Genomic DNA, 26484 nt, shown 5'->3' on the forward strand with positions numbered 1-26484 from the left:
TCTTTTTTTCAGTTTCCAGGGTGCAAAACATTGAAAGATACATACCATATAGCAACCTGAATATTGTCAATTTAAGTTACATAATTCTGAAAAAAAGGGATTTCCCTTGTCATATTTACATACATACATACATATCCTAACAATCTTTACCCTATTGGAAGATGAAATATAATTTACAGTTGGTTGTTTTTTCCTCATGCACGTCCACTTCCTGCTGGACTTGCTCCTGCGTCTGGAGAGGGAGTCGTGATCTAGTGCAGGTTGAGGTAGCCCCCCCACCCCTCTCACACACATGCACGCGCAGACACACCCACACATACCCATACGCACAGAAAATGCCCAACTAAGCTAATTGTAATATTGACACAGTTTATAGTTGACTTATATACAAAGAGAGGAGTCACCACATATTATTGGGGTTCACTTATACTAATACATTTTTGCTTCCATTCGCTCGTTAAGACTAGTACCAGTTTTAACCAAAGAGGACCACGCCCCCTGCAGGCGAGGGTCCGACAGTACACCATGTATGTACGAACGTCTGGCTACGCGTGACTACTTTAAAGACGGTACTACAATCATAAAAAACATGGCACTCACTACTTCAACAACCTCCTCTTGCGGGGGGATGCCACTGACTTCCTCTCATGGTCACTGCCAAATGTCCCGCCCATTTTACAGAAACACACACACAGGAACAGACATTAAACTACGTCCAAGCTACAGCTCACGTACAACTAACCAAGAGACGATAGGGCACCGAAGCACAAGAGGCAACGTAGTAAACTCTGAGAGGTCATTGGATGAATGCGTTGTCTTTGAAGGCCGTACCATCCTAGCCAGGGAAACAGATGTGCGGTAAGGTACTCTGAAACCTCATGACTCGCCTTCAGAGCTTTTCAGCCTGACAACATTTTTTGTAAATGTTTGGACCACCAGTTTTCAGAAAAGTAGGTTCAATGGAGCGTGGCAGAGCTTGACTTTACCCTGTATCTTTAAAGCCGGCTTGTAGGGACCGAATATCCTCTTAATTTCTTGCCCTTAGTAGAGAAAAACTGGAATTATCTTGTGGGAAATACACAGCGCTGGGTATACTCTGGGGATTGGGTTGAAATGCTCGCACTCAATAGGGTGACGTAACAATTTTACGAGGTCCATATGTGACCCATATGTGATGAATACTCGCAATTAACAAAGCTGCAAGTCATTTCTAGATGGGATTCCTCCATCCCAATTCCTCTTACATCAATAGTTTCCGAATGTCTTAATTAAATAAAAATAAGCTATCTAGAGAATCTAGGTCAACGTTGGTGAACTCCAGTGACTCCCATCCTCGAGGATGACTCAAAGGACGTAACACTCAGCTTCAAGAGATACTCGTCTCACTAAACGACAAACCCCCGCCGCCAATACACACGCGCACCATGACCACAAATACCGCACACACATTCAAACACATGCACACACCCCTGGGATGATAAGGGTTTCTAGAGGATGAACACTCTTGATCCAGAGTCATGCAGGCAAACACTGCGTTCAGAGTCTCTCTCTCTCTCTCTCTCTCTCTCTCTCTCTCTCTCTCTCTCTCTCTCTCTCTCTCTCTCTCTCTCTCTCTCTCGCTCTCTCTCGCTCTCTCTCTCTCTCTCCAGAGTTTCATTGAACAGATACAGATGTGGCTCACCCACTTCTCCCGGGCCAGCCGACACAGCACTGAGCCGAGAGCCGGCAACACTGTGAAGGAATTCTCAACACTATTGGTCCCTCCGATCCCTCCTCCCCCCAAAGAAAACCACAAAGGAAAATGGAACACACCCATTTTGGTTTGTAGGACAAACTCTATTCTCCCGAGGAGAGCATGTAGGACACAAGCAAGGGCATGTGTGATACGTTCTGCCCATACAACATAACACGCGAGAGAACACGCACACACACACACACACACACTCGAGATGGACCCCTGCACACATACAGAGCACGGGAAGCCATGAACCAGGAAGCAGTGTCTCTCAGCAGCAGCTGATTGGCTATAAGGCCGTGCGTCCGCCCTTCCTCATTGGGGGTGGTGGGGGGAGCCGGTGATGGACGGCCAATCCTTGTGCTGTCTCTTTAAAGTCTGATCACCCGTCTCTTTGGGCTCTGTCACGTCACCCCCACTCCCCCCCCCCCCCCCCCCCCCCCCCCCACACACACACACACACACACACACACACACACACACACATTAGAGGCAAGGTTCCAGCTTTGGGTGAGGACTATGGCGCCCCCTAGCGGCTGCTGTTCTTTATGGCTTCCTTGGCGGCTACAATCAGGGGCGTCAGGCTGGATAGAGGCTTGGCTAACTTCAGGAAGGAATGCTGAGGAGGAAAGAAGGGTCAGGATTAATACAAACACATGATGTATTACCAGTTCATTCAACTGTTGTGTGTTGTGTTACATCTAGCTGGCTGTTAGATACTGTCACTCTTATCCAAAGCGACTTACTGTAAATTGGGATGTCACAGAAAAGAGATTGCTCCTCAGGCGCCAAGTCTAAGGAGGCCTGGTGCCTGGTAGTTGCTGCTTTTGGGGTTCAAACCCAGATCTTTGAGTTGGATGTGAGACTACCCTATCAGCTAGGTTAGCCTTACTAACCGGATGGACTGTTCAACAGAACCAACTTTGAAATTGTCATTGTAAAGCAAGCAGCTGATTCTTCCGCCGGAGTGATGGACTCCGTTACCTGGAGCAGGTCCTTGGCCGACCCCCTGCGGTCCACATCCATCTCCAGGCAGCGGTTCAGGAAGTCCCTGAACACGGACGTTAACCTCTCCGGGTTCTGCAGCTCTGGGGTCCCATTGGTGGCGATCAGGTACAGAGCCTGAGCCAATCAGAAAAGCAGCAAGGAAAGAATGTGTCATGTGGCGTGCATTGGGAGTCTTTTCCGCGTCCGGTCCGGCATGGGAAAGCCCCGGTGAGGAACATGTGTGCTTCCTCTGTGGACCTACCCTGAGCGGGTTCTCGTTCAGGTAGGGCGGCTCCCCCTCCACCATCTCTATGGCCATGATGCCCAAGGACCAGATGTCCACCTTGGGCCCGTAGGCCTTGCGGGTCACCACCTCCGGAGCCATCCAGTAGGGTGTGCCCACCATGGTGCTGCGCTTGTTCTGCTCCGGAGTGATCTGGGCACAGAACCCGAAGTCGGCTGCAGAGAGACAGAGAGAGAGAGAGAGACAGAGACAGAGACAGAGACAGAGAGAGAGAGAGAGAGAGAGAGAGAGAGAGAGAGAGAGAGAGAGAGAGAGAGAGAGAGAGAGAGAGAGAGAGAGAGAGAGAGTAGAGTATAGAATATGTTATATTATGATTTACCATGCTCTCTGGAAGTTATAAGTATTGGGCGGAGGATGCTAGGGAAACGTAGGTATAACGTTCAGTTAGCCAGAACCATAGCTCCCTGCCTACCTTATAGGGCTGGATTAAAATATCGATTCATCAATGCACTGCAATTTATTTGTTCTAGATTCAATTTCAATGCAGAATAGGGTTAGGGTTAGGGTTAGGGTTTAGCTCAGGAACAATACTATACAATGGTGTATTACCTTTTTGCTAGTTAAAGCACAATGAAATGGTTAATTCATTATGAAATGGTTAATTCTAAATAATATTTAGGTATTTTTGTCATCTGCACGTATTACTGAATCGATATCGAAGCAATTGGATCAATATCGAATCGAAATTGAATCGAATGAAGACCTAAAGAATCAAATTTAATTTAATTGTGAGGTACCTGGAATTATCCAGCCCTACTAACTTATAGACCTATTGTCCCGGGATGGAGACCGGGACTGCTGTCTCCGTCATCTGTACAACAGCACCTTCTTTCAGACTAAACCAAGGTCATGACTCCCTGTGGCCACTAAAAATCCCATGGCACTCGTTCGCAAGAGCAGGGGCGCTAATCCTGATGTCCTGGCCCGGTTCCCACCTTGGCTCTTGTACCAACATGGCCGCGTAATCATCCTCATGTCTAGTATGGGGATGATTAGGTCCAGGACAAATGCACACTTCACCCCTCAACTGAATCTATCTCCGCCCCCGTTCAGATGACATCTCAGCATGACCAATTAAACAACTTTAATGAGAGCTGTGCAATAAAGTATCAATGTGCTCGTGACCGTGGTTTGTGGGTTGACTTACTGAGCTTGACGGAGCCATCCATGCCCAGCAGGATGTTGTCGCTCTTTATATCTCTGTGGATCACCTGGTTGGAGTGCAGGAAGTCCAGCGCTTGAAGACACTGCCGGAGGGGAAACCAATACAGGAACAAGGCATTATTAAGAGCTCACCAGTAGACCCACTCGATCTATAGGGACGAACCTCGAACATATTCCACCGCCTTTCACACTTATAGTTCGGGTGTGAAGTTGATAATATGTTTTATTTTCATTAGATTTTGTTAGCGTTCATAATGGCCTTTGATAAGTGAAACAAACATTGGTTGACCGCCTCGCGGTCAAGGCCTTAGCTCGTCTACTGAGCATAAAATCTGAGGGAAACTCACAGCCTTCCTTCTTGCAGACAATATTAATGGAGCAACTTGTGTGGTCTCGGATTTCTTCATTTTGTTGCGGTGTCATCCAAATTAAAAAGAACCCCATTTCCATGGCACTGAATCATTTAAATACCTCCATGTTTTTGTGAGTTAATCACAAACAATTGAAAAGATAATGAGAGGCTGCTCACTGCAGAGCCAGTGGTTGGAGCTATGCCTAGACCAGCTCCACCTCCAGGTCAAACCCTCCCCCGGCTCAGTCCCAGCCCCACCCTAACCCCATGTCCCAGTACCGTCTAGCTGCAGCCCTGAGAGGCCCTGGCGACGACACATCTGGCATCAGTGAACCAACGTGCTAATGATCGCTTACCGGAAACCACATTTTTTCTACCTATCCATCACCCTAACCATAACCTCGTAACATAACCATAACCCCTTAGCCTTACCAACACCCTAACCGTAGAACCTCATCCCCAACCATAACCATACCATAACCCTAACCCCTGACCCTTACCCTAACGGCTAGCGTAAAACCAGCAGAGAGGAGGAGCCGGACCAGGCCCAGAGAGGAGGAGCCGGACCAGGCCCAGAGAGGAGGAGCCGGACCAGGCCCAGAGAGGAGGAGCCGGACCAGGCCCAGAGAGGAGGAGCCGGACTTGGTTGTTCGACCATAATTCGTTAAGTGCTCTCACCTCCTGAGTGCATCATGTCTGAACGTGATTTAATTTAAGAAAAGTTCAAGTATACCTGGCTGAATATGTTTATTATTTCCATTTCGCGAACCGAACCAGAGTTGACTTGGAAGCGGCGCCGAGACCTTTGCGTTCAAGCGGATCAGAATGGGTTTGTTTGGTCCTCACCAGAGTCCCGGCACCTCAAATAACCGTACCATCGGGCTAACCGCTCCAGGGTTCGATGAAAACAAACCAAACAGCTGTGTTGTGAAGGCACCCTGACTATATAGTAAGAAGGGACTCGTTAATCATCAGGCTGGTAGGGTGCTCACTCAGGGAGGCCAACAGAGTAATGAAAGTGGAACCCAGCACCTTTCCCCTGGGTAGTCAAACACATTAACCACTAGAGTCTAGACTATCCCTGGACAGAGCGGAGGCAAGCGGCTGGAAGGAAATACACCCGTTTGTATGCACGTGCACACCTGCGTGTCACACTTGAGAGCTACGGCTAGCCAGGGCCTCGGCCTTGACGGGGGACCGATGGTGGTGATGGGTGATGTAGTGGGCTGATCTCGGCCCTCTTACCTCCCGGCAGACGGCGGCGATCTGGCCTTCGTCCATGCAGGTCTCCGTGACGACGTCTGTCAACGAGCCCCCCGCGAGGTACTCCATCACCACCCAGAGCTCATCCCCCACCAGGTAGCTAGGGGGACAGAGAGAGGATGAGACGGGGATATAGAGAGATGGAGCGGGCGGGAGAGGAAGGGATGGACACACAGAGAGAGTTTGATTGCGGCTTTCCAAAAGTCTCAACTGAAATTGGATTTTTTGATTTATGCTGATTTATTTTTGTGATTTCTTCAGGGATCCGACGCTGCACTAGGCGTAAGTTAAGAGTCATTCAGTATGGTTTTGGCACTGACATACTTTTTTACTGTAGTGCTAATTTACTGAGTGTACTGTCCCTTCATTAGTCCACATGCCAACAGGAACAATATTGACTTCCCTTTCCTCAATCGATGCCATAGCTATGGATTTTACAGTCCAGACCCACTTAAAAACACTGTTTATTTCAGTTAGTTATTTTTCTACAGGATCAAAAACAATATAACAGATTTGACAACATTTTCTTAATTGAAGTTCCTGCCAATATGGCAGTTTATTTAACAACCGCTGTCCATTTCGCCACGGAGACACTGACCTGTCCAGGTAGTTGACTATGTTAGAGTTTTTATTTTCCCTCATGACTAAGATCTCATTGATGATCAGTTCCTTCTTGGGCTGCTGCTGCAGGTTCATCTGCTTGATGGCCACCTGGAGGGAACAGAGATGTATATTTAGGAACAGACGCATGGTATCTAGTGTTAGATAGATGGATGGATGGAGGCACGGAGAGGTAGATCGATAGATCGATGAGGGTTACAATCAGTCAGTCTGAACTGTAGGGTTAGGGAGAGTTTGACCTGAATGGGTAAGGGTTAGCCTGATCTGGAATCCAGCAGTCCTACTATGGGGAAGCAGAACTTCTGGGGGGAGACGGCACAGAGCCTGGGCCAGAAAACATAAAACTGAAGGGGCGGAGTTGGGCCTTGATCTCCTGTTTAGTTACGGAGATATTCGACCAGCAAAAGCTCATTTGCGCAAGTGGATGAAGCTTTCAGAAAGGGTTTACATTATTTGATTTGATTTAAGTGTATTTCTATAGTGGCCACTCTATTCAGTGTTGTACAGCTAGCTGAATTTGTGTTGGCCAATAATGACTTTAAGAGGGTTAGCCATAAGACTATAGAAATGGATCTAAAGTCAGATGTGTGGGACTAAGGTTAGTGTGAAGTAAATGCAATGGACTGCATTTATATAACGCTTTTATCCAAAGCTCTTTACAATATTGCCTGACATTCACCCATTCATGCACACATTCACACACCGACGGCGAAGTCAACCATGCAAGGCGAGAACCAGCTTGTCGAGAGCAGTTTGGGTTAGGTGCCTTGCTCAGGGACACCTCGGCACTCTAGGAGCTAGGAGCACCCGGGGATCGAACTAGCAACCTTGCGATAACCGGCCATCCCGCTCCACTTCCTGAGCAGATGATTGGGTTTGGCTTATAACGAAGTGAATTGGAAAGGGTCAGTATAAAGGGGGCTAGGATGGATTGGTTGGGGTTAATATTAAGGGGTTAGGGTACCTCCTGTCCTGTGGCGATGTCAATAGCAGTATACACGGTCCCTGAAGCTCTGAAAGAACCACAAAGAGCATCACATTTATCACACATTATCAGAAAACAAAATACATATGACGACGCAGATGATCGTGAAATCTGGTGGCTCTCTAAGTTTGTTCTAAGTTTGTGCAGTGCTTAAATGTGATGTTCTCAAAGCATCATGTATGTGTTGAATAAATTGACGACTTAAATCCTGTAAGGACGGTATAAGCTTCGCTCATGATGACAGATCTGTAATGGAACATGGCTCAGCTGTAACGATGTGTGTTTACACTATGTTTCATCTTATTTTAACACACATTGCCTTCATATTGAGTTGCCGCCCTTCCCCCGAAAACCCCTGTCTCACTGTCACAAAATAGTGCCAAACCCAGTGACCCGTCATATGAGTCTATAAAAAGCCGAGATGAAAATAATCGTCCTCGTGTTTTGATTCCTCTTTCTGTAGTGAGATCCAATGCCGTCGCTCTGGGGCGTGTGAAAGAGAAAATGAGTTTTGCTTCAACCAAAGCCCGGCATCTCCTTTTGTTCGCGATCTGAGACCAACTATGCATTGACAATGTGCCGAACATGAAGCATCTTGTTGCTATTGAAGGCTATGTGTTACTGAGAGAGAGATCTTTTGCAACAACACGGCTGGCTCAGGCATTTGTAAATTTTAACCACTCTGACTTTCTTCTAAGTGTTATATTTAGCAAAGTAAAAATAATATGCAAATATTATTAAAAAAAATGTAAGTGGCATGTTAAGGTATTGGAAATAATTAACTTGAATTGAGGTATGGCGAGGAAATAAATTGACTATACATTGCCAAAGTTCAGAATGACTAAAAAGTATTAATATATATATAGGATGAGTGTTATATAGTATGGTCTGAATCGAATGCAGCTAACCAATCCATTAAAGTCCTGCCGTGACCTCATGGTGTCTGGTTGTAAATCCAGCTACTCTGCATTGACCCTGGGCTTCATTAAAACTTTGATTACGTGTTAACCTTGCAAGGACGCCTTCAAAGCAATAGGAAGCTCTGTGAATAGTTAACCCCCCCCCCCCCCGCCCAGCACCTCGCTCATACATATTAAAGACCACAGCTGATTAAGACACATACGCCATATGCATATTCAACCTCTAATATCAAATCTTTATCCAATTACCCGTGTATTAGCAACCTAGCTGCCACTGCGGGCTACAGCCTCTATTCATTGCAAGCAGGCAGGAGGAACGCTAGACTCATCCCTGAGCCTATGAGGACGTGGTCCTTCTGTAAGCCTTGAGGAACCTCAGGGTTGAGGCAATCGGTTCCTGCAGGTCTGTCTCCGTTTCCTGCTATCACACTGTGCCGTCTCTGGTCGTCATGTATAAATGATGAAGGGGGCTTTTGTTCCATCTGTGCCCCGGCTCACTTAAGAGACTGCTCTGCTGGAGGTAAGGAGACACGGGAGGAGTGCTCTCCGTGCTGCTTGACGGTGTGGGCGACGCACTATAGGCGACCGCTATGTGTTTGTTCAGCACGTGTTTTATTGGAAGTTTGCGGTAGAAGGTAGAAGAGGGGGAGGGAGAGAGAAATGGCAAGCATTTTGAAGAACTGGCTGTGCAGAAAATAAATAGAGAAATCAAGAGAGGGATGGAAAAGGTGACAGATGAACTGAATGAGAAACGTCTGAGAGGAAAACACAGAGAGGGAAAAAACTGAGGAGAGAAGGAGGAGGACGCAAGAGAAACAGGAGAGGAGAAACGAGAAGAGGGAAAGCAGAGAAGAGACACCGAGCTACTCTGGCCTCTGGCCGCTTCTAGATATGGTTCTCGTTTCCTCTACTTCCTGTTCTCGTCTTTCAGCCAATCACCCGCCCTTGTCTCTCTAAACTGCATTCCCATTGCACCTCCAAACAACCCCATGTCTTCTGAGGGGCTTCAGAGAGACTCACCCTTGTCCGATCTTCTCGAAGCGTGTGTACTTCTTTTTGGGGTCGCCCACACTCACAATGCTTCCTGGGTACACGAGGAACACAACGTGGTTAAGACTGTGTGCATGTTGAATTTACGGCACACACGCACACACACACACACACACACACACACACACACACACACACACACACACACACACACACACACACACACACACACACACACACACACACACACACACACACACACACACACACACACACACAGACATACATACACACACACACTGTACATATGCATGTGTAAACATTCATATTTCCCACAATCTTATATTGATTTGAACGGTATTTGATGTATAATGTTTCAAAATAACACATCTCCAGGAAGATTGATCATGGGAACATCCAACTTATATTTGTCAGAACTCTATGGCCACAGACACGAATATACTCATATAAAACCCCTGCATAACCGCCTGGCTACGTGGGAAACATGCTGATGTGAAAGCTGGGATTTAACTTTATCCTGCCAGTTATTACTTTCACACAAACGTCCACTTAACTTCACACACACACAGACACACACACAGACACACACACACACACACACAGACACACACAGACACACACACTACACACAATTCACACATGCAGCCAGACGGGTGCACACACCACAGCCACACACACACACACACACACACACACACACAAACACAAACACACATGACCACCGCACGTACTGAGGCGCTCCAAGATCTCCTCGTCCGTCATCTTGGACTTCTTCTTCTGCCGGTCGGTGTGGCGGTACATGGTGTCTGACGTGTTCTCCGGCTGCACCTGGGACTCGGGCGGAGTCACCACCTCCTTCACCGGGCTGGGGGGCTTCATAGGCTCCAGGACGGAGCGTGTGTAGATCTGAGGGTGGAGAGGAGGATTGGGAAATATTACACACATATGTCGTCCCCCGGAACCACAAAGAGCGAAAATGGCAGCTTGAGCCAATGCGGCCATCTGAGCCAAAATGGTGGTGCCGGCCTGAGCCACAAGGATAGTCTGAGCCAAAATGGCGGCGGCGGTGGCCTGGGGCCCTGCCTGTGCCAGGATGGCTAGTAGTGCATAGTCCTTCTCTAGCTTCCAGGGGATGAGTCATCTCTCTGGGAGCCCACCTGCCCTCCTGTCCTGACCTTTTTTAATTCATAATGACTCCCAGCTACACCCCCACCCTCCCCGAACCATGCCCCCTGCCTCAGCCTCAATATACAGCAGCTCTCCAAACAACTCCCCCATGACGCCCGCTTCCTGCTGAAGAGGCGGGCTTCAGCTTTGATGATAGTAATGATGTACTGTACTGTACTGCGGTGTAGTCTTTACTGTAGTCACTTGCGGTGTACTGTCACTGTGTCACTGTGTTGTACTTGTATGTATGGTAACACACTAAGTAATTCAGGAACCCACAGATTAATGAATGTGTGTGCTTTACTTTATTACACTACACTTTACTATACTCAACTGTACTACTCTACAGTACAGGAACTCACTGATTTATTGGATACTATACGTGAGTATACTATACTTTGCTAAACTATACTATACTATGTTATGATACACTATACTATACTAGAGGTGTGTCTTTAATAAGTCTTGAATTGATTCAGAATCATAGATGATAAGGATCAAGATTCTTAGGTTTATCGATTTTTCCCCCACTAATATACCATACTATACTAAACAGTAAATTACTGATTTGGTCCAGCGTACTAAAGCATACTGCCCTATAGTTCAGTCACTCACTCATTTGGTCCAGCGTACTAAAGCATACTGCCCTATAGTTCAGTCACTCACTGTTTTGGTCCAGCGTACTAAAGCATACTGCACTATAGTTCAGTCACTCACTGATTTGGTCCAGCGTACTAAAGCATACTGCACTATAGTTCAGTAACTCACTGATTTGGTGTGCTCCGGTCGCGGCGCGATGACAGGCGGCAGCTCGTCCTCATCGTCCTCCTCCTCCTCCTCCTCTTCCTCCTCCTCTTCCTCCTCGTCCTCCTCCTCGGAGACGGGCGGGGCGATGGGGGGCTCTGAGGCGGCGGTCTTGGCCCCGGCGGTGGTGGAGGTGGCTGTGAGTCTGGAGCTCTGAGCTGGGTGGGTCTGTGAGACCAAACAGCCCCGAGACGGTGGCGTGAAACACAAAGTGGTTGAGGAGATCAGGTGGACAAACGCTATAGAGGGAGACGGTGCTGACCCATGGACCGTGAGGACATTCAGCCAAGGCCTCTCACTGTGATGGTTAAACAACAGTCCTTTCATATTAACTGTACTATACGAGTATATATGAGCATTTGAGCATATATTTTTAACAGGGTTACTAGAAGGATACACACACTGAAAGCTAAAAATCTAAAAGCATACATGCATCACTGGAAATCCCGTTTGGTCGTTATTCTCTATCAAAACCTTGGGAAAGGTTACCACCAAACATTACCTGGATGCAATACAGGGTTCATGTGTAAGAATAACAATGTCTAAAGATCCTAAAACACATTGTGAGCACCAGCTGGTAGTGAGCGTAGCAAGGAAAGTGCAGAGTGAAACCAAAAGTGAAAATAAGTGACAATTAAAAGAGTGACACGATAGCTCAGCAAAAGCTAACAGCTTTCAAGAGAAAGGGTGCATATCATAGCCGTTTGCAGTGAAGACGGTGAAGCCGGTCACAGTCAGTTCTCATAGAATGAGGACTTGTTAAATGGATAATAAAACGGTGCTTGGTAATCGGGGAGTGCTGGAGCGTGCATACTGCAACATTGCGGTAACGTGCAATGTTTTGGTGCTATGCATTCTCATTGCGGCGTACACCATTTCAGCTCTGCAGGAACATGATTATTTCAGCGCTGAGACACAGTCTGTCATACACACACACACACACACACACACACACACACACACACACACACACACACACACCCCTCCAACAGCACCACCACCACCTCCACATCATCCTCACTCGTCTGGGCTCATCCTCCTCTTATGGGCTGGAAACATTTCTTTCCGTTCCCAGCCCTGTCATGCTTAAACGAGGCAGCGGCTTAGTCCTGCTGATTACGGATTAAGGAGAAGTGTCTGGCCGACGTGTCAGGGACGCCGGGCGGGCGGATGAACCAGTGCCAAGGGGGTTAGGCTTGCAGCACCTGGAGTCTCACCTGTCCTTAAAGGGCCCCTATGCCTGCACCAGGTGGGACGCCAGCCTTTTCAAAAGCAGGACTGTACCAACTGGGGCTAGCCATCCTGCATAATCTGATCTGACCCGCCCGAGATTGTGATTAATGAACCTCGCAGTGGGTGGTGCTCGACGGGCCCTTCAAGCTGTGCGGCGAGGCGGGTCCACTAGGCCCGGGTGTCTGAGATGGTCGCGGTGGCACAGCCAGGTTTTTGAAGATGTGAGTGACAGTGGATTGAGAATGGAAGCAGATGCATGCAGATGTTTATTGACCGATTGCTCGATTGTAGACGAACCCTTTGTTTCATGCAACTCACTCCTGACAGGCTGATCAAGACTCTGCTCCTTCGGGGACTGTTCAAAGAATTGAGTAGCTGTTTTTTGTGGCATTCTAATTCTAGAAATTGCTTTGATCCCTTGCAAATTAATCCCTGCCATCCCTCCGCTGAACATTTTAAGTAGAGTGTGACATTGATAATGCTTCCAAAATTGCTAAATCAAACTAGCAGATGAAACCCAGAGGGTAATTCTTTCCAATCAAGCAACAAGTGTTGCTGGAACTCATTGCGTCATTCATGTAGAGGCTATTAGAAAGCTGGGGAGGGTTATATGAGGAGAAGCTGGCCCTGTGGCCAAAGGCAGAGGTATAAAGCATGGGTATGGGGATATCACGTCATAGATGGTGGAGTTACCTTGTCAAATAATGCGCTGCAGGTTCTAAGGCTGACGGGTGGCCCGGACGACAGCAGCCGGTTCTGAATGTGAAGGTTGAGAATGGGAGGGTTTACTACTACATAATACTACGTAAGAAACCCACACAGCAGTTCAAAGGTAAATTGGATTGAAGGGAAAAGGGGGGGGGGGGGGGGGGGGGGGGGGGGGCACGGCTGAGGGGTTTCTACCTCCACAGGTAGAGGAGGGGGAAGACAGGATCGGTCGTCTCACATCTGTTGAGATGATGTGATGTTAAGACCATAGTAGAACAGTGTTCTCAGGGACCTTCTCAGGGAAAAACTTTCCTGACATTTCGAAATGTTTCTGTTAGAGTTTTTATCAGTTGCATTTAGGGTAGCTTCGACTTTTGTGAATGGTTCGTTGTTGTCAAGGAATTAGTGCACGTACATACAAGGTTACACTACGTCTTTGTATGCAGACATATCTTTATGGATTGTTGAAGGGGACTGGTTTATAATCCTGGACTGAAATACACATTGAGGGTGAAATCCAAAAGCTTTGTCTCATATAATCATCCTTTAGAACACATCATTTGTAGCTCTTGATGGAATACAGGGTGCACTGAATTCAATGCAGAGGGCGATATGGCTTAATGGCTTTTGACAACCAGGCTGCCATGAGAATATGTAGCTAAATTTAGGCTTACTAAACCAGTATCAGTTCACCTTTAAAATAGCCTTGCATGAATCGGCTTGTTTATATTTGCCTCTGGCTTCATAGTATTTCCATGTAATATAAATGTTCCATGAGCATATCTATTAGACGTTTATCTCTTGGAAGTTGATCTAAGTCAACAACCCACATAAGAGAGAATCACTGACTAATATGAGGGCATGATCACGCTCTGTTCAGCCAGGAGCTGTTAGCTTAGTACTGCTAGTCATGTAAAAGGTCATACGCTTAACTAAATTTGGTCCCATAGACCAGATCAGAAAAGAAACTAGGGTTTTAAACATCGAAGGCCGTCAACCTGAATATACAGAAACATGAAATATCCTCATTGTTTACAGAGTTATTATTCTTAGAACAACGATGAAAGCTTTTAATATTGCCTAGCATGAACGCCCATCACTAAGGAAAACATGATGAAACAAACAGACGGATAAAACCGTTTTGTGACAATTATGTTAGGAGTCTATTCATCCCTACAATTGGTCACACACAACATTTTCAATGATTGAAGCGAGCGATTGAGAAACAGTCACAGACACATAACGTTTTTGATAAACATTTTTATGAAATGACTGTGTGGTTTTCACAGAGAGAGAGAGAATGAGAATGGAGGCTAATTTGAGGACCACACGCAGCAGTGAGAACCGAAGACTGCCTCTGCTCCGGATGTCCAGAGAGTCCGATAATTTAATCTCATCCCGCAGAATGGAGTACAGAGGGAGGATGGAGGGGGGGGGGAAGAGAGAGAGGATTCAGATGAATGAAAATTACTTTGACAGAGCACTCAATATTCCTCAGAGCGAGGCCCTTGTTACGAGGCCACAGAAACACAAGTGAAACCACAGAAGACAGCTGTCCATAGAGGGGGAAGCCCAGGGTGTGCTGCCACCCATGTGACCTGGGTGAACAACAAACAAAACGCCAAACGAGAAAATCTGGATTGAAAAAAATAAATATTGAAGAACTGTGGGAGATTTTTGCACAGTTGATTCTAAGTAAGTAATAAGTTATTTATGACAATCAGGCTGGCGGTGGCTATGAACTATGAGTGGGTTCTGACTGAGTCATGGCTCAAGCTCCTTGTGATTATCCTTTTCAAAAGGAAAGTTATAAAACAACAGGGTTCGGTTACTCCCACCAAAAGTCTCCTCCGAAACAACAGCGCAAGAATGTTACGCAAAGCTTGTCGCAGTGGATACAATTCAATTAAGAAAGATCTTGTGTTTTACTTTTACCTCCGCTGGCCAGCTATTGACAGCACTGCAGCAGAGCTCAGCATAATGTGATGAGTCACTAGGCGGTTGGGAAACCAAACACTTTGGCATGGTTGGCCACGCGCCAGAATTTTTGTCTGCGTCTACTTTGGTGTCAGTTACCGTGAACTCTATGAAACTTTCAGTTACAGCAAAGGGCTTATTTGTCTAAAAGATTTAGGAAACTTGAAATATTATTATTTTCCGTCTTTTGGGAAATCTCCTATAGTTCACTTGGAAGGGAACTGAATTCACAGCATGCAAATAATGCATGCAAAAAGCTAGGAGGTTGAGAAACAGAAGACTTTGACGTTATTGGTGATGATAGTTTTATCTTTGGCTACTTCGTTGTCCGTTATCAAGAACGCTTGTGACATAAAGAAAAGTAAAACACTTCCTTCCGGGAATCTCTCAATGTAACTTAAGAAGGGGGAACTCTTTCCAGCACGCAAGCTAGCCATGACCCAGTGAGTTTTTAGCCTGGGGCTTAAGGCAGTCCATCACGTTCATCACAACTGGGTTACACACTAGGCGACGCCAAGCTAGGCCGATCAAAGTACGCCTCGGGCTAAGCTAAGCAAGGAGTTTGACCCAAAATGTTATGCTGGTCATAGCCAATAATGTAGGAAAATCTATCAGTATAAGATCTAACTGCTCATGACTGGCATTATCTGCTTGAGTGCTTATAGGGAAGAGTCAATGTCTCTCAGGGCAGCTGGTCACCTTGACCCACTACTATGGTCACACTGCTTACAAACACGTAGGCATCTATTGTGAACGTTTCAAGTGACATACGGTTGAGTCGATCCTTAACGTAGGATCAGTAACAGAACAGCTAACACTTACCTGTCAGGATCGTTATTCATACTCTACACTCCGGAGAACTACTCTCTGTAAAATACTTAATGGCATAGTATGATCTTGTAGTTGTGAAGCACAGCCCAGAGCTCCCAGCTAAACTCCAGCGGGTGTTCCAGTGTTCCTAATGCTCCAGAACGCCCAGACAGTCAACCAAGGCCACAGACACCACCATTATTCTGCTTCATGATTATTTTAAAACAGACCTCTCCCCCGTAATAAAATAAATGATGCAGAATAGCATATTTCAATATAGTATTCAATCTCATTTTTATTTTATCACTCGCCTCAGGGAAAACATGATCACACATTTAGCACACTGTATTTAGTCCGTTTTGGACAATCTTGGCCAAATTATGAAATATGTTTATTGGAATCAAGTGAAACAGAGAAGGCAGGATGTTTGAACTTACCAGGTTGTTTGCTGCAATGTACCCCTGGGCGGATTTGTCTGAGGCAGAAAAAAAGGAAAAGTAAATTATTTTCTAGTCAACGGACTCTCTGAAATCGCAGCCCTGTCTGATGTTCAGAGACATGTTTAAGTATCTCTAGCCAAACGACCAACCATCAGGGTCGGTTGTTATAGGGTTTAAGTCTTTGGAAGTGAGGATAACGCCCAGAGGACGCCTGTCGCTCCTTTCCGTGTCATGTGTTGATAGGTTATTATGATGACTGTGATCCCGGCCGTACCTCCTGAGGTGAAGCTCATGTACTTCTGGTTGTTGACCGTCTCCTTGGAGTCGTAGAACTTGAGCACGTCCAGCACGGCCTGGGGGTTCTTCTTCTGCTCCAGCTTGGTGATGTTGGAGGTCTGGAGGAGCCGCGCCCACTGCTCCGGGATGCCCTGTGGAGAGACCAACATTAGACCAGGGAAGAAGCAGACAGAGAGGCAGAAAGGGGAATGGTAGGTTTTAAAAGGTCCTGTTTCTAAAAGATGACTAAAAGATACAGTAGTTATTGAAAGCCGAGATCACTCTAGCTCTGTTTTGTATCAGTCTTGAAATAGGGAGGTTTGATTTCTTCTTCTATCGTCTTGTCTCATCTGATATCTGGACTGTATCAATGGAAATGTCCTTCGAGGAACTTGTTTTGAGATAGTAGCAGTTTCACTTCCTTTTCACAACCAAAATAGAAACACAATTACTGGACCAAATATCTTACGGTATATATAATACGCTCTTGTGTTTTTTGGGCCTCCACTTATGAGTGTGTTCTTTCACTGTACCATAATATTGTACACAACAATACCACAAAAAATGGTTGTGGTACAGTGGTTAGGGTAGGTCTTCCTGTGTGGGTTTGGTAGCCAGGCCTTGTTGAGTATTATGATATGGCTGTGTGTGTGTGTGTGTGTGGTAGTGCAGATGTGTGTGGTCTATTGGCCTTGTTTGTGTGGTGGTTCATTCGACCTAGCTGTGTGTGTGTTTGTATATGTTGAGCTGGCTGTGTGTGTATGTGTGTCTGTGTGTGTGTGTGTGTGTGTGTGTGTGTGTGTGTGTGTGTGTGTGTGTGTGTGTGTGTGTGTGTGTGTGTGTGTGTGTGTGTGTGTGTGTGTGTGTGTGTTTAGGAACATGCGTGCACTTTTACGTGCATGTGTGTGTGTTTTTTTGTGTGTATGTGCGTGCGTGCGAATGTGTGTGCAAGTCACTCACAGTGAACTCCCCTGTGATGGCGTCAAAGCCCACATGGATGGTGTGCTCGAAGTCGGAGGGCAGCGAGATCTCGGGACGTTCCTTCTCCTTCTTCTTGTTGGCTGCGGAGAGAGAGAGACGGAAGAACGCTACATGACACCACAACGCATAAGGTGCTCAGACACAGTGGGAAGAGGACTGGCCTTAGACTACTCAAAATCAAATCCCAATACATGATCCCGTTGACCAGAGGCCGGGGTGGGTCACTCCAGCACTCTACCACCCACTGCCAACCAACAAAGCCGCTAGCCTGCAGTAGAGACTGGCAGAATAGGTGGTGGCGGCAGTTAGAGGAAGCACAGGCTTTTACATTCACATTTACATGTGACGCTTTCATCCAAAGCGACTTCCAACCATTCGACGGCGGAGTCAACCACGCAGGGCAACAGCCAGCTGGTCGGGAGCGGTCAGAGTGAGGCGTCATGATCAGGGACACCTCAGCTAGGAGGAGAAAGGGATCAAACTAGCAACCTTCCGGATACCAGCTAACCCTCACTACCTCCTGAGTTACTGCACACTCCCCCAGGGACTAACAAACGAATGATGGTCCCGCCGCCGCTGGGTGGAGTTGACTGTGTGGGGGCGGGGGGTCTACTCACTCTTGTCTCCCCCAGGGAAGATGGAGCGCAGGCGAACCTTCTTGTTCTTCTCCTCGGGGGCCATTGGAAGCGGTTTGGAGGCGTGGTTCAGTGAGGCAGAGTCGCGGGAACTACTGTTCATTCTCAGGGGAGGGGCTGGCGGTTTCTCTTCAATATCCACACTATCAGACATCTTCAGCAGCACTCACTGGGACCTGAGGGAGGGGGGGGGGTGAGAGAGAGGGAGAGAGGAAGGGGGAGGAAGAGGAAGAGAGAGATGGAGATGTTAAACGTGAAAACGGAAAAGGATGCATCGCCTTATTCGCCTGCTTTGATTGCTTCGATAACTCGCTCAGCTGGTGGAGCATGGCATTTACGCTAACAAGGTTGGGGGTTTGATTCCCTCTAAAGCCCAACTCATATAGATCAAGACATTAATGCTGCAAGGGGTTAGGGGTTTGATTCCCTGTGCAGCTGAACTCTTAGAGCAAGGCATTATCGCTGCCAGGGTAAGGTGTTTGACTCCTTTTGTAGCTCAACTGGTCAAATATCTGTGCTCACGGTATTGTAGGCGATATGGACGAAAGTTTGTCCATCACACGTTTTATTGGACACATCGATTTTTGTTATTGTGCACCAAGCCCGAGCATATCTTTCCAATGATACGTCAAATCTGTTGCTAACCGCAGGGCAGGGGATTCTCATTAGGTTATGAGAAAAATCAGTGTAGAGTAGGCTCACAGCATTGATGCCATATGGCGTATGGCAGGGGTGCCCAACCAGTCGATCGCGGTCTACCAGTAGATCGCCGACAGATCCCAAGTCGATCGCGAGGGGTGAAGAAAAAAAAAAAAAATTTTTTTTTTTTTTAATGAAATTAAATTTGCGCGGGACATATACGCGCGGTAGCGCATGTGCTGTTAACAGCAGTTGAAAGCCGTCAACAGTAGTTACACACTCCTAAACGTTGGCATGGCTGAGGGGAAACAAGCTAAGACCTACCATTTTCACCCTGAGTGGGAGGAAGATTATTGATTATCGTTGAGAAGGTGCCGTGCGCAGACGGAATGAAACCCCCACTGAAGTCCGTAGGTTCACGATACAACCCCCCCCCCCCCCCCCCCCCCGTCCGTCCGTCCGTCCGTCCGTCCATCCGTCCGTCCGTCCGTCCGTCAACAATTGTTCTCTACCCCCCCCCCCCCCCCCCCCCCCCTGGCTTGAAGGTAGGTTTGCTGGTAGATCTCGGGAGGTTGGCTACTTGAAAAGTAGATCTTGGGTCAAAAAAGGTTGGGCACCCCTGGCGTATGGCATCAAAGAAGATGTTGTGACCAAATGTTTGGTAAATGGGACTTTCTCAACTAGCGGCTATCTTGATTGTCAACCTAATGGTGTGATCCTGAATCCTCGGACGCCAGCCTTCGGAGTCAGAAGTCGGGAAATCTCCCAGCTTTCTTGCGGCATTTCTCAGAGGCACGTCCCCTTTTTGTCTTCATCTCTCGGAATTCTGAGAGTAGACCGAGAGCAGTGATGACGCTCTCAGCAAAAATGGCTGTGCCCGTGAAGAGATTTTTTTTCTTTGTATTTGTACCACGTTGGTCATTTTAATGTAGATTTTAAATGCTCTTACACACTTGATCATTTCACATTGCTACTTTATTCCGGTCACCAATTTATGCATTGCACGGTCTTGCTGGGCGTACAATACAATGTAAAGTTGTGTTGTTTGTTTTTGGGCTGGTTTGTTAAAGAGGCTAATGTAGCTAACAATAAACAACAACCAGCCAATTTCATGACACAATCACAAAGACGAACAGGAACGCTATAAATGCTCCGAGATTACGTCAAAAGTGCAACTCGAAAAGCTGGCGTCCGAGGATTCGGGAACATACCATTAGCTGGGTGTTGAAATTGAATGCAGAATTCCGCATACACAGTATATAGGACCAAGACCAAGACGTCCACTAGTTGAATAAGGCCCCTTGAAGGAAACAAGGGGACGCCATTTTCACTGAATTACCCTCGTGGAAAATAATAATGAAATCACAAGTCAAGCGCGTAGACGCATATGAGCGCTATTCAATCAACAGATTGCCAGATACTCCATGAAAATCTGATTGGGACGAACAACATATCTACATATATACCTAAACAGACTACAGCAAATAATTGTGAATGAAAATATATGGTTTCTACCCCCTTTCTCCGTAAAGATTAGAATTGTCACTAATAGGAAATAAATGTCAGCAGATAAAAAACAGATGTGAATCTGCCATGTCATTTTATAGCTGATAAACACATTATATAACACCATGCAACACTCCACAAAAAGATTTTAACGCTGTTGCAAAAGTATGAATTTGTTAGGACACAGCGGGTGTGATAGAAAATCCATTCATTGTTTAGTTTTATTATTTAAACTTTGTGTCCTTCAGGTTGGGGTATCTAGACACCCCATCTGCTATCTGGTGTTACCAAGTTCCCCTTATCTATACCAGAAAAAACTCCTGTCTGTCAACATTTCCCTCACATGATCTAGGGACATTGCGGGAAGGGGGTAAAACTGTGTTGAAAGGCAGTGTGAAACTGTATTCTGGGCTCACTCTGCTAGAGAGGAGACTGGTATATACATACATTTATAAATGGTTATTTCCATACAACTATTGGGTTCTTTTTTGTATACGTTTCCTAGACGCAATCTCTCATAAAGAAATGATCATGACAACGCTGAGCTATGTGTCCTTAATGACACTGTTAATTTGTGATTGCGAGTCCAACGCTTATTATTATTGCCGTTTTTGACCTCGATGGAAACATAAGGCCAATGCCTCACATTCACCCATTCATGTTGTGATCACCTGGCAACCATGGTTTCATCTGGAAGAGTGTAGGCGTCGAGGAGGAGGAATCCTGCTCATGACTCTGCCACTAATCAAGGAAGATATCTATGATTTATCATTTGAATAGTCTTCAAGGGCAGTCTAGATATTTGTTTGTTTATCAATTGTCAATTCGAAAAAGCATTCCATAACTCCACCGACACCACAGGCCTGATGGGTCGATGTGGTAGAGTTAATGAGGTGAAACATTTCGTCCTTTGAATGTGCTGGGTATGATACTGTTACACCAAATGTGAAATTCCACAACATTTATGCATGAATAATTTACAAGCAGCAGTGGGTTGGTGTTGGATTTTTGCAATTTATGGGGGGAAAGTTATATATATAAAACGACCAGGCCTAGGGGGAAGAACAATAATGAATATATGCTAATGTAAGATAAATATAAAAGCACAAAATAAACAGAGCAGAATCCATCTAAAAATGTCCTTGTGCACCCTGTTTAAAGTGCCCAATTGCGCAACGAATAGAAAGCGTGCAGGAAGACTAAGAGAACGCAGAGGACTCTACTTCATCTCCGAGCTGCTCTCCGTCTCGTTCCGGGGATAATCCCTCCTCTCCGAACTCCTTCGAGTAACCACGGTAATGGGAGAACGTAGAGGGCATATCCGAGCGTGCGCGCTGAATGCCACAGTGGTACGTACGTGCACCAGAGTGGGCTCTGCTTACATTACACACCTTGAACGGTGCACTCTCTGCCGCGGCCTGGTATTAGTATAGGAGGCGTCTTGTTACTGTGGACAATGCGGCAGTACCAGATCCTCTGCCTTTAGAACCACATTGAGAACATCAATAGGTCATGGTGGCATTGTTGATGAAGTCAATGAGATATTCGGGCAGGGTAAATTGGTGGATTTGGACTATTCCAATATCAAACTGGAACAAACCCCTGACTGAGAGCATATAGGATCAAACGATTCCCCCGTCCTTCAACATTGACTTTTAGAGCACAACAGATCCTTTTTCTGTGTGTTTTGCAGAGAAATGGAACAACATAATTGGACAAAGTTCTAACAAGGTAAAAATTGTTATGATCCCATGGTGTCTTTTAAAACCTAGCACCCCTCACTGAAATCAAAACAGGTGCGTACTCCCAGTATTAAAGCACACCCAAAGAGCTCTCCGGATTTCACGCCTGTCCGATGGCTGGGCTGACCAGAGAATAAAAGTAGGTTAGTTCAATGTGCCCTGATTCTACTCTGCTGCAACATTGGAACCGGGTGCCGGCAGGCGTACATCTTCACAACACTTTCACATCCCCTTGTCTCACACCCCCCATCCCCCATCCATCATGCATCTCAGCCCTTGTCCCATGCAGCGCCTGGAGGCCCGTGGTGTAACACCCATCATACCGTACAGGAACAGAGGCAGTCAGACCCTCACTCGCCACACAGCTACATGAGACGGGGATACACGCTCAGGCCAGGGAGCTGGTGCAGAGCAGAGTAGAGAGTACCGTATGCTAATGGTATTCAATACTCGGCTTTGATGAATGCTCGATTCTGATTGGTCAATCCCAGCATTCTGTGATTGGTCTGTTATTTCAGTTGATGAATAACAGCGTTGACCACTGCTATGGAGATTATTTCCAACCGACTCGTTTTTATTAGCGGAAGGAATCAAATTATTTTTAAATCAATACAATAATTAATGAATGATTATATTCTGTGGCAAATTATTAATTACTTTAGTAAACAGACTTATAAAAGGCGGGTTAATGTACAGCGAGCTGGACATTATCGTGAAAATAAACCCTGACATGGTCCTGTACATTATCATTATACATTATGTATACAATTATATGCTAATAAATAAATGTAATTTATCCCTTACATTGAATAGTGTGATATGCTATCAGGATATATAGTATACAGTATACTAGTATAACTGTGTGCTAGTGGTTTACATAGCATGGGTTGCTTCTGATGGAATATATAGCAAGCTAAATGCCAATGGATTTACTGTATAATGTAAACGTGTTGTATGATACGATATAGACAGTATAGTATAGCATTAAGCATTGTACTTTGTACTGAGGAAAACTATTGGTTTTACATGATTAACAGAAAAGGAAGAGGCATTTTAAATCAAACAAAAGGGAGAAAATTAGTACCCTTCAAAAGTGATGAAAGTTATTCAATGCTGTAGGCAAGTCTTATTTGCATGTTTTATGTGAGCGGATTAGGCAGTTCATGTTTGTGTCATGTTTCACTGTATCGCATGCCAACTTGTACTGACACACAGCACAGAACAATCACAACAAACAGACTTTTCATTTCATAAAAGTTATTACAGCCTCTTGACCCTGTGACAACCATTTACCAGGTGGTTTGTTTGTAGTCAGGAAGTAAACGTGATAGAACTACAATACCAACCAACAGATTCCACCTTGCTGGCACTGGTCCAGGAAAATGCTCACCAACCGTGAAAGATCCTCTTAAAAGGGGGGATTGTGTAGGGCTGTATAACTTTGCATGCAAAGGGTGCCAGGCAAGCTGTAAATACCATATTTGTGTCACAGAAGGACTGCGTGACAACGTAGATGAAATACAGGTGCTTGTGAGAACACGAATAAAGCTACACAGATAGAACACAATGAATGTTCTACAAGTATGATAATAGAATAACCTTCACCAGCTAGCTTAAAAGTGGGTGCGTGGATTGAAGTACACTTATTTCAATTCAATTAACTTTGTTCAATTAAAGCTAGCAAAAAAAACTGTTGCCTGGCTACCTGCATGCACTCACTTCACCTGACCCGAGTCTTCCACAATGCTAGGCAGAGCTATTGCTAAGACTTGCAAGCGAGTCACAGTTTTTGGGGGAGTGGCTTAAGAGGGAGGCCTGGAAAAGGGAGGGCTTGGATTTTTTTGTGCTTGGATAGCAAGGTAGGGTAATGCCCTACCCTCGCTATAAATATTGTAATTGAGGCCCAATTATGAACCTCATCAATCTAAACGCAGCTGTTGACCGAAACGGTCACCTTGCTCATACACAAAATGTCCACTTCCCTTCCTTAGTTTGGTGAAAAGCATCTGCTTTTAATGACTAAAAGAGAATTAAGGGTCTAACAGTGAAATAAACGTGTAATGAATTCACCATGTTCATTGTATCGGTATTGTTTTGTATACGAGCAACGACCATAACCAGACCAAATGAGGGAGTCAAGATGAAACTACACAACAATAATAATAATACTTCTCAAGACTCTCTTTTTAGATACCACAAAAACAGTTAAAAACAACACGCAATGCCAATAAAATACAAGGAAAATCCAAAGCACATTTTTGTATCATTAATGTTCACAAATCTCTGGCTGTGTGCTTCTTATTGCGGTCTGGCTGGGATGCCCCATGTCACCTGAGGGGCAGTGAGGATAAGTGGTCTATTCTCCTAGACATAGGGCAGCTCTGAAGACATCACTGACTCTCCATAAAGCGCTGACCTATATACTGACCGACCAGCAGCGACCGAAACCTACCATCTCCCTCACCTCTCCCCTTTCCCCTGTCCCCTCGCTCCTCTCAGACACAGTTAAGCCGTGCTCTCGACATAAAAGATAAACATTAAGCCCACCATTTGCCCATTTAGTTGACACAGAGCTTAGGACAAAAGATAGGCTGAAATATTCCACTGTAAGGGTGGAGCCGGCAACAGAGGGTCATTATGCACATGGCCCTTATCGTTTCTAGATCAATAGTTCTGTTGATTCCAACCAGCAGCCCGTGGATCAATACCGCTAACATTATGCACATTGTTATGCAAGAGAGTGAATGTGTTATCCCCCGAAACACAGCTGGCTGTTGGAACTAATTATATCACCAGATACATGAGTAACTGAGCCATGTGACTCTTCATGGGCCAATGTGGTCCGATATCTCACTTGACTCCATGCTTGGCTTGCCACATTATAAACCTAGCTGTGGAGGAAGATAGAGGCAGTATACTTCTCCAAAGAAAACCTATAGATTCACACTACAGAGACGCACCCATGCACATGCAAACAAACACACACACACACACACACACACACACGCACACACGCACACACGCACACACGCACACACACACACACACACGCACACACACACGCACACACACACACACACACACAAACATAGACACACACACACACACACACAGAACAGAAAAACGTGTCTGGTGTCGTGGCTATCGTGGCAGCCTATTCAACCTAGATAGTAATGCTGGTATTTTCAGGTTTTGCCTGCACCATCAAATATTGATATGGGCATATTTCTCCCTGATCCTCTTTGAAACATTAATGCCTAATTTGAACGGGGCTGGCACTGGAAGAGGAGGCTCTAATTTGCTTTATTCACCTGGTGGCCATCTTGGTTCTAAGCACAAGCTGGAACTGAATACAGAATTCAAACCAAGATGGCCACTAGGTGAATAAGGCCCCTCTAGAGCCAACGTATGCTTTCAGTGGGGTGGCAAAGTGCTGGTGGAGGAGGTGGAGGAGGGGAAGGGTGGAGGTTGGATTTGAATCACATTTTTCTGATTAGGGCGGTCATTCTTGTGTGACTTGGCTTCAACGACGACGATGGCCATGTTTCCTTGAGGAAGGCTGATTGCTCGGATGGGGTGGACAGCTAGAGGGCAGTGGAAGGAGAAGGGGAGGGGAGGATGATCAGAACTATGGGGATCTGATAATGACTGCCATACTGCTGGTTTAGTAGCTGGGGGGGGGGGTGGGCAGAGAACAATCACCACCATCAATGTCAGCTTTTGACGACTGAGTGATTGTTCTTGTTGTGTAGTTAATCATTCCTTTTTATCATGGGGGTGTTTTATACTCCACTTAGTCAAGAGGGCCAATTTAGACTGACACCCCAGCCACCTTCACCAGGAGGACATGGCTGCTAGGCTACTGGTCCCAGCTAACATCTGCTGCTAGCAAGCATCTTCTGCTAAACCGGACCTTCCAGTAGTTACTTTATTGCTAGCTTTTATCTTCTGCTAGTTATCATCGGCTACTAGGGGTGTAAATCTCTGGTTTCATCACGATACGATATTATATCGATTCATTGGACAACGATACGATATTTGCCGATATCAAAAGTCTGCCGCGATACGAATTCGATTCAGGGGCATGCGATCGATATGAGATGATATCATATGCCCATTTAACACAACCTCTTACAATCACATCAACTCACATCAACTTAATTATAATTTCATCATTTTATTTCTTTGCTCTTCCGGATATTTAAAACAAAAAAATCAATTTTT

The 26484-nt window shown here is 45.8% G+C and overlaps 1 protein-coding gene across 1 annotated transcript in view; it reads right to left on the reverse strand.

Annotated features, from left to right (window-relative positions):
- Positions 1 to 2193: 2193 nt before the first annotated feature.
- Positions 2194 to 26484, reverse strand: part of LOC130385842 (serine/threonine-protein kinase PAK 3) — a 31081-nt gene continuing 6790 nt past the window's right edge. Inside the window, exons 2-16 of the mRNA XM_056594565.1 lie at positions 18356 to 18549; positions 17718 to 17818; positions 16756 to 16909; positions 16479 to 16516; positions 13240 to 13302; positions 11278 to 11481; positions 10074 to 10248; positions 9352 to 9415; positions 7391 to 7439; positions 6404 to 6516; positions 5788 to 5905; positions 4174 to 4273; positions 2985 to 3181; positions 2720 to 2857; positions 2194 to 2354 (exon numbers count right to left, since the gene is read on the reverse strand). Of these exons, the coding sequence (XP_056450540.1) occupies positions 2265 to 2354; positions 2720 to 2857; positions 2985 to 3181; positions 4174 to 4273; positions 5788 to 5905; positions 6404 to 6516; positions 7391 to 7439; positions 9352 to 9415; positions 10074 to 10248; positions 11278 to 11481; positions 13240 to 13302; positions 16479 to 16516; positions 16756 to 16909; positions 17718 to 17818; positions 18356 to 18527 (1776 nt within the window). The 5' untranslated portion in view covers positions 18528 to 18549 and the 3' untranslated portion in view covers positions 2194 to 2264. The remainder of the gene's footprint in view (positions 2355 to 2719; positions 2858 to 2984; positions 3182 to 4173; positions 4274 to 5787; positions 5906 to 6403; positions 6517 to 7390; positions 7440 to 9351; positions 9416 to 10073; positions 10249 to 11277; positions 11482 to 13239; positions 13303 to 16478; positions 16517 to 16755; positions 16910 to 17717; positions 17819 to 18355; positions 18550 to 26484) is intronic.

Source organism: Gadus chalcogrammus, chromosome 7, assembly GCF_026213295.1.
Source record: "Gadus chalcogrammus isolate NIFS_2021 chromosome 7, NIFS_Gcha_1.0, whole genome shotgun sequence".
NCBI lineage: Eukaryota > Metazoa > Chordata > Actinopteri > Gadiformes > Gadidae > Gadus > Gadus chalcogrammus.